The 13,398-nt window shown below is 40.0% G+C and overlaps 1 protein-coding gene across 3 annotated transcripts in view; it reads left to right on the top strand.

Annotated features, from left to right (window-relative positions):
• cpne5a (copine Va) overlaps positions 1 to 13,398 on the top strand; it is a 76,682-nt gene that overhangs the window by 24,773 nt on the left and 38,511 nt on the right. For all 3 annotated transcript variants that reach the window (XM_034209271.1, XM_034209272.1, XM_034209274.1), the window contains one exon: positions 9,538 to 9,601. In XM_034209271.1, coding sequence (XP_034065162.1) covers positions 9,538 to 9,601 — 64 coding nt within the window. The remainder of the gene's footprint in view (positions 1 to 9,537; positions 9,602 to 13,398) is intronic.

Genomic DNA, 13,398 nt, shown 5'->3' on the forward strand with positions numbered 1-13,398 from the left:
TCGTTCAGAGGAAGATATTTTGAAGTAAAATTCCTGCTCTTCTATATTCTACCCCGGATGTGGAAGTACCCTGGAAGTTTAATGTAATATTGACTTTATAATGCTAGACTGTGTGACAGAAGCTGTTCAAATGTGTCTTTATAGCTCCTCAGAGCCTGCACCAAAGCGGGATTCAAAACTTCAAAGTCAAAGGCCAAGCAGAGATTAGATTGAAATGATCCCAGGGGTAGAACTTAAAAATGAAAAGATAAAGACAGACGAGATGAAAGTGCAGATACACTGATAAATATTCTCTTTAAAATTGTACTTGTTGATAAGGAAATCATTTGATTAAAGCTGAACCAGGTTTGATCAAAATCGCAACACGCTTGATATCTTAAATCTTATTTTATCACAGATTTCCACCGGTGTGATAATTTACAGCCTGATATGTGCAGTGGTCAACACAGTCGATTTCACACTGCAGACCGAGGCCTCGGGGAATACCAAGTTAAAACAATGAACTCTGACAGTTTGGTGATTGGTCTCTGATTGACACATTGACAAACGTTAAATGACAACTGCTCACACCAGTGCAGATGATGAATGCTAAACAGTGAACAGATGGAGGATAAATATGTTTACTAAATTAAGCTTGGTTCTGCTTTTACTGGATAATTGACTGACTGAACTTTCTACCAAAACAGGTCAAAATATAAAACTATATAAATATCTGAACTTCAGTAAAGCCTTGATTTATTTACTTAAATTCCCTCAAGCTCTCGTTCTCTTGTTCCCACTGAGGACCAGACCTAATTTCAACACTCTATCTGCACTCGTATATCTCCAAGCATCGTTTTTGCTCCCTTTAATTTAATTTGAGACTAAGTATTGAAAACAGCAACAGCAGTACAATGTAATGCAATAACCGCAACAGTAAAAACAATAAATACTAAATCTGTGAATCCTATATTGTTTCATATTTGCTGTCACTGAGTCTGAGGTGTTGATTCAACTTTATGATTATTCTTTCAGCATCGGCTTTTGGTGTTTTGTTTAATTGCATTTTACAAGTTGAGGTTGCACTTGTGTTACAGAGCATGCAGAAGTCAGCTGCACTGTACTGTTCTCATCGAGGCTCTGTAGTGGTATCACTTTTTTCTCTCCTCTCCCTTGTTTCTGCAGCTCACAGTACATCTGTGGATAAACAAAAGAAGTATGATTTGTGCTGTAACTAATCTGACTCCATTGTGATAAAAAGCATAACTTTGCCTTTAGGGCTGTTATTTAAAATTGGAAGAATATCATCACTGACTCTGCAAAGTCGTGATTGAGGATATAAGAGAACACTGTAGCTATCAAGTTTTTTATTGGCTCCCCTGCTCCCCTTTGCTAATGTTGCTACACCTTTGCATGCAGTTTGCAAATGATCAAAGTGTCACAATAACCATTGGAAGTCATTTACATTTCTTAAACTATGTCCCCTGATGTCACTCAGACGTACCAAAGCCAACCTAATTTATTTAGACTGTAATTGTTGCCAGCTTAAAAACTAACTGTAGAAATCTGCTACAGACTGTTAAGCTGCTTATTTAACGACTTTGTTTGTATTCACAGCAGTCAGTTTGTATTTTCAAAAAATGTATTTGTTGCATTTGGTTTAAAGATGTGTGGACGTACCGACATACATGCAAACATAAAGCTGTCTGTATAAATGTTTTCAAATCCAATAAAGAGCAGAACAGTGGAACTAATGTTTCCCGAAAAGTTGATAGCATCCGGAAATAAACCTGACAGATCCCTTTTTTAACAAATGACTGCTTCGGGGGCTCACTCGCAGGGTTGTTTTTGATTTAGGAAACACTTAACAGAGAGAGACCAGTATTCAAACTCTTAAAATGCTGAGTAACACTCTTACTGCAGTCCCATTGGACAGTCTCTGCTTGGGGCACGGTTTCGCAAGCGGTCAGCTAGGACCTGTTAGTACTTGGTAGAAGACCGTTTAGATTTACCCTATTCCAAAATACAACACCACAAAACAATCAGAATTACAAATCTGAATGTATACAAAGAGGTCAGACACATCTAAATGTCATGCTCACAAGATGTAAAACTACTGTGCCCAGTAGCAGGGTTGTGTGACTCACCAGAAGTTTACTCTGAAGCAGAAGGCATCACTTGTCCCATGTCCACTTCAGAGACTCTTAGTGCTTTTAAAGTTGATGGTTAGTGTAGTTTCCTGACTGACTCCGGGCTACACAGCTGCAATCTCTCCGAGATGAGGAGGGGGGTAAAAAGCTGCAGATTGAAATAATGAGTTGAAGTGAGAGAAGTTCATTTTTGGTGAAACTAAAAATGCTTAATCTAAGTGCTCTTGATACTGTGTGGAGAAAGTTTTCTTTGCCTGTTTAACCCTGTGTGTTTTGGTATTACTTGACTGGGAGGTGAAGTGTTTTAGACGGTTTACAGTAACATCATCTTGTGCCGCGGGACATCACACACAATTAGAGCATGCTGCTGCCTCGCTAAGGGCCAATTTGGGCTCCAAGGCTGAACACTAACAAGGATCATTTTCGAATAATGTGTATTCCTGCTTAGGTGAGGAAACCTCAATGGGGCTGATTCTACAAGAACCATTTTGTCTGGAGAAACAGGGATTTATTAGGTGCCATTTTGGCTCCATAAGAGGCAAAAATATCCTTCAAAGAGGCACAGTTCTTGTAGAATTTATTTTTCTCCCTTAGACTTCAGTTAAATAGCTGTTTATGAATCTTCCATGACTTCTGCATTGCAAAACACTTTAAAATCTCCAATTATTCTTTCTTCTTCCTTGAAAATAAGTTAATGTAATGATATTAAAAGTCTTGTCTTAATAAACCTTAGTGGATAATAAGTCAATAGATGTCTGTGCTCACAGTAGTAATGGAGGCCTCAAGTTTAAGGGCAGCGGATGTTTTTACTCTGCGGAAAGATTAGCTGGTTTTAATACACTTATGATCAGAGCGGGTTCATTTCTGTCATGGCCACAGGCTGTGATCTGATGGAAAGGTGAAAAGCACCCAGAGAGCCTCTGAACGAGCGCTCTGCTGCCCGACTCTAACACTCCCATGTTGTTAATCTATTCAGCAGCCAAAACCGATCAGTCTGCCAGCAGATTGCAATCTAAAGTAAGCAGTAACCACCACAGAGCAGGTCAGGGTGTCCTGGTGTAACATGGAATGAATTCCATTATTGGCCTCCCAGCACCAGAGGGGGGGTGAAAGTGGTGTTGCCTTGTGATACAGAGGGGATACGGGAGATGAGAATCACACCATGATATAATGTCAAGCATGTTGAAAAGTTCAAAATAGGATCAAATGTGACTGCAAACGTATGTGTAAAACTGTATTAACAAAAATAATTGTCCATCTCTTACTGCCTCTGAGAGAGAGAGGGTTGTTCTATTCTTGCCAGGGGGAAATTGGATTGGGCTCGTTACGTCCTCTGGAGAAGGATTTTCTTGTTGGCAGGAGAGATCACAAGGGAAAGAAGTGAAGTCGCTGTCACGACTTTCAATAGATTCAGCCGGAGAGAGGACGTTTCTTTGTGATTGACAACTCCTAATCCTCTCTTTCTCTGTCAAAACAAGCAATTGTTCGCTTGCAGGTGGTTGATGAATGCCTCATTTGTTCAGAATCACAATAAATCAAACATTATTACAGTGATTAGGGCCCATGGCAACATTTATATAATCAAAACTCATTACATCCATACTACAATGCATTTGAAATGTAATTGTATTTCATATTTAGTGTTTATAATTACATAAGAGTATTTCCTTGGATAACAGGATTTACCATGGAGGATGTGATAATGGTAATTATGCATCAATGGTAGACTTATCCATTGAATCGGTTTGTAACAAAGGGAAAGAAAGGATCACAGTTTTGTGACAATGTGTTTTCATCTTTGGTAAAAAAAAGTGTTCTTTTCTCGGTTGTTTTGTATATCCCTCTGACATTTTCGGCACCACATTTATTTGCCCTATTTACTTGCTTTGTGTTTATTTTAACAGAGCTTCAAAGAGTTTAGCACAGGCTGCCTGTAGCTACCTGATCTAAACACAAACATCACTGAAAGCAGCTCTCTTCCCCCTTTCTCAAAACCACAGTTTGGTATTCTGGTGTCCTTTTCTAAATTAGCTCACTTTATATCATCTCTTTTTAAACCCTTGTGAGGTGAGGGATTATGGATGTTTATCAGTGTATGAAGATCAAGGGGATTAGGGGTATAATCCCATTTGAACCCACATAGAGTTTTGGCAACCTTGTTTAATTCTGTTCAACTATGACTTGCCCACTGCCCCGAACGTTTACAGTGGCACAAAGCCAGATTATCATTCTACCTTTCATCTCTGTTGGTTTCTGAGTCAAGCCAGTTAGATTTGTCCATTTGCCTTTATCATCTTGTTCACCAAAGTGTTTCAACCATGGCAATTTCACAAATAAATCTTCCTTACTTTCGTGCAGTGAAGATGATCATATTTCCTGTCTTGATGCACTTCACTATCTCAAATAATATGTTTTTATTTGGCTTTTTCCCAGGTGTGAAATTGCAAAGTTAAAATGTTCATAGCATGGTAACGCTGCAGTCATTTTGTCTGGTGGTGAAATACGTAGACACACCCTGCCACAGCTGCAGTGTGAACAAAAATCATTTTCTTCTTCTTGGGCTCTCACTCATTTTTTTGGGGCGGATAACCCTCCCCACTCTCATATGCGTGACACGTTTCAGCGTTGTTAAATATCAAGACCATTTCTCATCCTAATGACCTAATGTGAACGGCATCAACAATTGCTTCCCTCTCCCTCTCCGGACTTTAATCTCACCAACCTCCATCCACCCCACCTCCGCACTGATAGGTAATGGAGAATACAGGCATTGTGAATCACCATCTCACGACAGCAACTGCCTCTAGATGGGAAATTATAGTGGTCGTACATTAAGCCTGAATATCCATAATAAAAGATGCCATGCACAATGATCTTTGATACTTGCTCTTTAGATAAATATATGACTCGAATGTGTTTCCATTGAAAGAGATATTCTCATTGGTATTCTGCAGAACAGCAGAAATGGAAACTTTGGCCCTGTAATTGTAGTGTTGCTAAAAAATGCTGCTTGATCTCTTTCCATTCAGTTGATCAAGCAGGGGCTCTGTCAAAGCTCTGCTCTGTTTCAGTGTGAGCTGAGAGCATGACGGCACTTCTACCTTGAATATCTCTCTGTGTAAAGAAAGCCACTCTGCTACATGGACCTGCTTCATGTCTGTCTGTCCTTGTTTGTTTTCCTTATGGAGATTTGTTTGATCCTCTGGGTTTCTGTTAAGTATGAGGGACATGAAGAGGTATCCCCTCTGACATGATGATAATCTGACTGTTAATATTAAGCCCACTATCACACATCACAGGCTGTCATTGGATTGGTCAGACCCATCTGGAACCCTTTGTGTTGAATGCCAAGGGAGCCTGTCAGCGACTAGTTTAATTCAGGAGAGTTGTGAATGGCCCTGAGAATCATAGCTGCTTAGCAGTTTGTTAGTGCAGTCACCACTCACCTGCATTGCTCGGATGCTGGAAGCTTTAATGCCTTTATGATGTCACATTAATCATTCACTGGAAGCACAGAAGCCATGGAGGATAACACACTCTCATCAGTCTTCGCTGAGCAAGACTACCTTATCAAAACTTCTTTCACCTGTCTGCACTTCACTCGCTGAATTTAGTTTTCTTTATTGCTCCTGCACAACGATCTGTTCTTTACTAGTGTTCATCCTGACTGTTAAGAAGACATTATGTTATATAGTAGCATAGATACTTACATTTATTTTCTTCTGATAAACTTATGTTACTGGGCTTAGTCATTTATTCCCAAACTATCTGACTCAGGACTGTGAGGAGATAAGAGGGTCCTTCAGCCTTGAACTCATGTTATAAAATATGTATTTGTAACCAATCATAAATGTAGTGTTTGAAATTCAAATGTTCCTTTGTTTGACTTTGTGGATGAGCACTATGACGCTCAAAGGCACTGAAGGTTACTGGCAGTGGAAATTAAGTAAGTGTTTGATTGTAAAAAAACAACAACACATGTTTCAGTGCCTTGTAGACATTATCAAACAGAGACCCTCAATCTCTTTTACGGTGTGAAAGTGTTGGAGGAATTGTTCTCTAAATGATTTACTTTTCAGTGTGGCCAAGCATGCTTTCTTATTCCTTTGCTTGAAATATCATGCAATATAACTATCTGGCTTTGATATTTCTTGTGTTCAAGAGGATTTATTTTCTCTGACAGTAGGAGTAGAGGAAGATTCAGATGGTCATTAAAACATAAGCAATTTAAAGAGTGGTTAAACAAGCTCAAGTGGACCTCCGTAAGAGCGACCCTCTGAAAGCGTACAAATGAACAATGTTGCAGACTTAAGTTGTGCTTATTACTGACCATGCATTATAAACTGTCGAGCAACTAATGAATATGATCTCATCATTGAGGGGTGTTTGTGAAGTTTGTCTGCAGACGAGGGTCCTTTTGTAAATCGTTCGCCCTCTTCTGACCTACCCCCTTGTTTGGTAAGTGGTGCTTCATTAAAGCAGCAGTGAATACCGGTGACTGTTATATAGATAAGCACCAAGTGATGTTGGCCTTACAGTATGTTAACTTATTGATCTTAATTTATAATAATGAATGCCCTTGAAAAATGATAATAATACAACTTGAATTTGATAGCCTTGTATGCATCCTTAATTACATACACAGTCTCACACATGCTTATGACGGAGCTACGATGTTAAATCATAATGACAAATCATGTAGCTGTGCTGGTTGATAAGGATACCATAACATCCATATGTAAAAAAAGTGAAGCAAGATACAGAAAATAGAGAGTAAAATTACATTTTATTTTCCGCATTATATTGTTTGTAGCTGTATTCATTGATATGCCTCATGATGTCACTTGAAACACTGAATGCCGTCACGTTGTTCTGTTGACATGGTTAGCTGGGATTTGACCGACTGTTAAACATAAAAAACACCATATGTTGTTGTAAACCGAATATTCAAAAGGTTTGAGCAGCATAAAAATCAGTGGAAACATGTTTGAAAGTAATTCACATAAACAGCTGATTAACGCCTGTCAGTCCCTCACAGCAGTCAGAGTGAAGGCCTGGTTCACACACAGATAGCACAGCAAGAAGGGCTGCTGCAGCATATTTCACTTAATTTCATCATCAGTGAGGGACCATCAGTGAATGAGAGGTGAGTGAATGAGGCCTCTCGATGCAGGACGCTTCGTATCACCAGCCGTCACATTTCACCACAGAAGCTCTTAGAACTATCGTCAGTCCGGACAGTAAAGAGGAACTGTTGTGCCAAAGAGAAACGGCACAAACTGAATTTATCCACTCAGTGTTGTCTTGTTCAAGTTAACTAGTCATTGTCAGAGGAAATGCCGCACTCAATAATGCATGCCTCATTTAAAATAGCATTGCCCTTTTGGTACCTGCTCTCATCTCAGCTGCAGAGATTAGAGCAGGGTGGGGCATCTTTACGTGTCTGGAGCTGATATGTTACCAATCAGTGGATCTCATTTCACATCTTGAAAGGAGTATCGGTCATTATCGTGACCCGAGTGAGATAACTTGACCTGCGCAGTGTGCAGGGTTTACTGGCCTCATGGAGGAGGGCTTTACTGGCTCTTTGAAGTGTCCTCAAACTGCACAGCAGCGATTTAGAGTGAAACATCAATAATTCAAGGACAGTTAATTCACCTTGAGATTGGTCTCCATGGAGCCTGGTGGCAGAGCCTGAGAAATGAAGTGTGCCGGCCCCTTCAGAGTGGGATGGCTTCATTTGACATTTTGCTTCATTAAATGCTGAGACTATGAAAGTTCTCCTGCACGCACTGCTGCTTGTAAAGCATTTCCAGTTGGATGTTTTTGGTCTGTAGGTTTATATTAAGGTATTGATCTAATTTGATCATAAGGGTTGCCTTGAAGCATAAAACCACGTATAATATGGGCCTGGGAAACCTGAGAAAGGTTAATGGAACGACCCTATATCTCTAAAACACAACAAACCCCTCCTCCACCAGCAGATAAGCAAAAGGAAAATACACTTTATCTCTTAATCGGTCCCCTGGCATACCCGATACTATATTTTCAGCAATTTTCTGTCTTTGTAAATAATGCAAGCCTTTGCTGCAGTAGTGAAAGGCTGCCTCCTATTTTGCTGTATGAAATCCAGTATTACTGCCAGTCAGATCAGCTGTCACAGCTTGATGAGGATCTTCAGCATGTCTGACCTTCTAATGAAGGCTCTCCAGCTAAGGCCACAGCAGGACCCACATGTAATTTCCTTTTGTTATCTGGAAAGATGATAGGAGTGTCAGCAGCTGGAGTGGATAGTGCTGTCTTGCTTTGTGTTGTGTGGAACAGGGTCCGCCTTCTTTCCCACAGCTTCAGTGGATGCAGAGAGTTGCCAGAGATTGGATATAAAGAAATCTCTTTTTGTTCCGCTTAAAGAAATCTGGAGCCACTCTGTCTCAATTTCTGATAGGTTGGCAAGCTACTGAAGAGGTGAAGCGTGAAAACACAGACACGCAGGGAACCTCTCTTGTGCTGCGATGTCTTGATCATCTGCTGGAGCAGGAATCAGCGGTAAACAACTGCAGGCCTGCAGAGGTTTAAAGTGAATTCAGGCAAACAGGGATCAGAGGAGTCTTGTGTCCCAGCAGTTTTATTTCACATTGTACTAAAAACAAACTTAAGAGCCACTGTTTTTGACCTGTTTTTATTCAGTTGCTGTGGTGAAGCAAAACAATGTGCTCATTAGAGACGTCAAACTGTCACTTAATGTCACAAATTGCGATGCGCTATAATGCTTTAAAGTTATGTTATGATTCACAGATATTATAGGTTTTCACAATGACAAAAATAATTTACAAATACATAACTAAAACCCTTTAAAATGTTTGAGATAGGAGAATTCAAATGTATGTTTTGTAGCCCATTATTTTTCATGCTGTGAAATATTTGAATCCCCGTTTTCCAAGTTCCGTATGTAACATAGGTGCAGCTAATGTTAAAATGTCCTCTGAGCTGACATTACAAGTAGGCCTACTGTATTAAATATAAACCAATGAGCAGAGCTAACAAGGCAATGTATGCATTATCAGCCTCAAAGAGAAGTGTCACTTATTTAGGTGTCTGGTTTACTCTGCTGGATATAGCATACAGGAGGTGATTCATCAAACCTGTGGAGTAAAAGTGAGTCCCTGCTCCTCAGGTGTACTTCAACCCTCTTTTAAAAGATTAACAGACTAGCCAAAAATGGTTAATGCTGCTATCTTTTCTTCCATCAGTGAGTTATTCAGATCGTAGTTGTGTGCCGTTAACTATATTCCATGACTTGTGGGTATTACTAAATTCAACCCACAGTGCCTCTCGACAAAACGATCGAGGGGACCTTTAATATTTTCTGTGCTTTGTTGTTTTGAATGATCTCTATTTGTTTTCACAGTGGCATACCTGGGAAGAAATGTGGGACCATTATCTTGTCTGCGGAGGAGCTGGGAAACTGCAGAGTAAGTCTGAACAGTTTGAACACATGTACTGTCTATTAGCTTACATTACAAACGATACATTAAAGTGCAATCGCACAGATTCACTGGAGCTGTTGGCATGTCACTGTGAAATTGAATGTGACACACTGTAGGGAAATGGTGCATGTTGTGTAAGTCACACAATGCATATAGCAGTGTTCACATACCTGCTGAGGTGGAGTGGCTTGTTTAATAGCCTTGACTTCATTTAGATATATGTGTGTTGCATAACTGCCTCATTAAACCAGCAGGATACACCATGTCACTATGCAAAAGCGTTTGTCATTGGAAATTGTGTACATAGTGAACATACTGTGGATTTGAATAGCTATTTAATGATCTCGCCTCTACCCCAATCGCTTCTCCTCCGATGTGTGGCGTGTTAATCCATGAATCTGCCCTAATAAACTGTGTTCACTAATGCCCATTGGCTCTACACTGCTAAATGAAGATAGTAAATAATCGCATTACACTGCTGCCAGTGCAGCAAAGTAGAAAGACTTATTGGCCGGAACAACTGGCCTCCCTTGGAGGCTATAAAGCAAGTCATTGAGCTGCAACTGCTGTATGACTACTTTATGATATCATAACGCATGTAAGCATCTAACGTTTAAAGCTTTGTAACTTCCAGTCCTACATGTTGAGCAAAAAACATTTGGTTTCATGAACAAACAAAAAGCAGTCCTCAATTTGAGTTTGAAAAACAAGCCACTTTATAGCACATTCAGTATTTTCCCAACACTAATACAAACTGCCAAGATAACCCTTACTGTTCTGGTTCTTGCTGAATTGAAGCAAGCACATTCATTGAAGGGCTGCTATCAGGTGCAGTGGATCTGCAGTGATAGAAGTTAGCATAATCACTGAGAAGCACCACTTGAAGAAGCAGTTTTCTAATATAAATGCAAATGATCATTACTGGTATAATGACAATTTCCTTTTTTTCAGACTCAGAGAGACAAAGACTTGACATTTCACACCAGACCTGCCCTGTTTACACAAACTTTGAGCATACATGGAAATAACTCATGTTTGAGTCTGGGACAGGAAACTGAGAGAAAACACATATTATAGTAATAATATCTGAAGGCCCTGCTGTCGGTACAAGTCCCACACCTGTGAATTCTAGCATTTAAAGAGTCCATCTGGGTGGTGTTTATTCTATAATCCACCTGTGACCAATACATGGCAGCAGCTGAGTTGCTGCATCGCCTCAGGTAAACACTACAACTCTTGTTCGGGGAAACCAGCGGATTGGGAACGACTGGGGAAGTTCTGCAGGGAGAGGCTCTCCCATTGGTGGGGGTTTAGCCAGGTATCATAAGACAGAGTAACAGCCTCTGCTTGGATCAAAGGCTTCTTCTTGGCTGTGGTAACTTCAGGACATGCTGAGCAGCGGCTGGCTCTCTCTCAGATCATCCTCACAGTCCAGCAGCGGCTCTGGCTAATTTAGATCTGAGTAAACCAGACAGCACTTCACATATGAGAGGTTCTTTCTGTAGTGAATACTGCATCATAACCATCCATTCATATAACCACCAAACATTGTAATTACTGTTGATGTTTTGGATTGTATGATTTGTTTCCCTCAAGCAAAACCTTAAAAATATGTATCACCGCCGTCTTTTGATTGCTTTTTTGTGCGTATGTAAAACCTTTCTTCACATTGACAAAAATGAGGCTTATGGTCATAGACACGTAGACAAACAACCAGATGAAAGGAGCAATGCATGAAGCATAAAAATATATATCTTTTTAAATGATGATTCATACAAACCTTTGGCTCATATTGGGTTAGCATATAACGCTATTTGTATAGCTATTGTTGGCATTGGTTTGGAATTTTATTGAAAGACCAGTCCCACTTTTTGAAATTGGCAGTTTGCATCTCTTTCCACAAACCCCATCCCATCCTGATGGAGCAGAGACATTGAAAGAAAGATGCAGTCTGCACTCAGTATTCCTTGGCTGCTCCTAAACCTCAGTGTTTGAAATTAATGTTCTGCCGTTTTTTCCTGACCTAATGAGAAAACGATGCTGGGCGCCAAGGTTGGTATGTGTTATCTGTGCCTAATGAAGGCTTAAGGCACCGCGTTGCCATGTAAGTGTAATTCTAGAGGCCAAGTCAGCGTTAGGCGGGATATTGATAGAATGCCTCTAATTATAAGGCCTTACTGTAGATAACGGACCAGAGCAAACTTTAAATCCAGAGAACAAGCCACAATAGGAACATGTCAAATTAAATGTTCTTGCAAAAACCCACTTCATTGATGAGCTTTAAAAGATGCAGTTACGACCTGCACTAACAATGTTTCTAAAAGTATTTGAGTTCATGGGACAAAAACTGCCCATTTAGATCTCCAGTGGTCTGGACCAGTAAGCTCATTGTACAAAAACCTATAAACAACGGCTTTAAATGTGTCCCTTATGTATGTAAAAGTACATTCACAAAATGAACAATCCATTTACAAACAGCAGATGGACAGCCTGAGATGCCTTGCTGATCTCTCAGCTACAATTAAAAGCAGACCTCTTGTTGACAACAACTAATTTATCGTGTCTGTTCTTATGTCCTTGCAAGTTATTTTATTGTTCACCATGATGTGTCTGCTGGTGGTGCTGAATATTATTACTTTAAGCACTGAAAGCTACTGTGAACACAACAAGGACACTTGCTTCCAATTTACCTCTGTGAAGAAATACGAACTGGTCATTATTGAAAACCCTGACACTCTATTTCCCATTTTCTACTTTTTGACAAGGACATTTTCAGTGTCAGTGTTGTGTCATGTAGCCTAAGCATATGGGACGTATAATAGCATATCAGTATAGGGCCTGCTACTCTAGGACAGGGCTGCCCACAATGGGCACATAGGGATAGCATTGCATTTTATATGAAGTATTGGATTAATGGCTCCTTTTGCAAAATTGTGCAGTTCTCAAGTGTGCTGGATTGGACCCATAATCTGTCCCGTATGTTAGACATCCCCTTGGTTTATACATTTTCAACTGCAAAAAATGTAAACATTTCTCTCACCAACATATATTGTTAAATCTGTAGACGCATACAGTAGATAATAACACAATATGACAAAGGGAATACAAAACAATAGAATGAAAAATGATAGATATACTACACCCCCGCTTCACAATTTTAATCAGCGCTTTTACTTTTCTTCTGTCTTCCACAATGCTGATTGGAAACAAAAACGTTGTTTAGAAGCAATGGGATAATTAAATCAGCTCAATTTTCTAGAAAAGTATCCATTTAGTGGCATCCGTCTTTTTCTCAGCGGTTGCTCCTCCGTGATGGGGGTTAGTGAGAGGCAGGTCAGAGGCAGATCGAGCCTCACTGATGTGGGTCAAATCAATCAATGGAGGGCTAGCCAAGCACCATGCTGATTCAGATCTAATAGCTGCACTTCAAAACCTAAAACGTAGAGAGTCCAGTGGGAAAAAACAGCTCTTCTTCTGCCAGTGGAGGGCTCTGAATGTCTTCTGGTCTCACATCTCTGGCTTAAAGATATGATGATTAGACTCTTGACTTGCATATGCCGTATGTTGAGCAGCTCAAAGAAAGTCTCAGATAAAATGATCTTGAGATAAAAGCTGTCAGTTCTGAAAAACACTGCAGAGTTCTTTTGATCTGGACATTTACCTATCCAGTTTGTGCTCACTGTGCCTCTCTATTATCAACACCGACTAATATCTTGACCACAGGCAGACTATCTGGAGCCGAGAGCATTATGGAGCTTGTTAATTGTCCTTTTAATGGCAGC

This window comes from Gymnodraco acuticeps, unplaced genomic scaffold (assembly GCF_902827175.1).
Source record: "Gymnodraco acuticeps unplaced genomic scaffold, fGymAcu1.1, whole genome shotgun sequence".
In the NCBI taxonomy this organism is placed as follows: Eukaryota; Metazoa; Chordata; class Actinopteri; order Perciformes; family Bathydraconidae; genus Gymnodraco; species Gymnodraco acuticeps.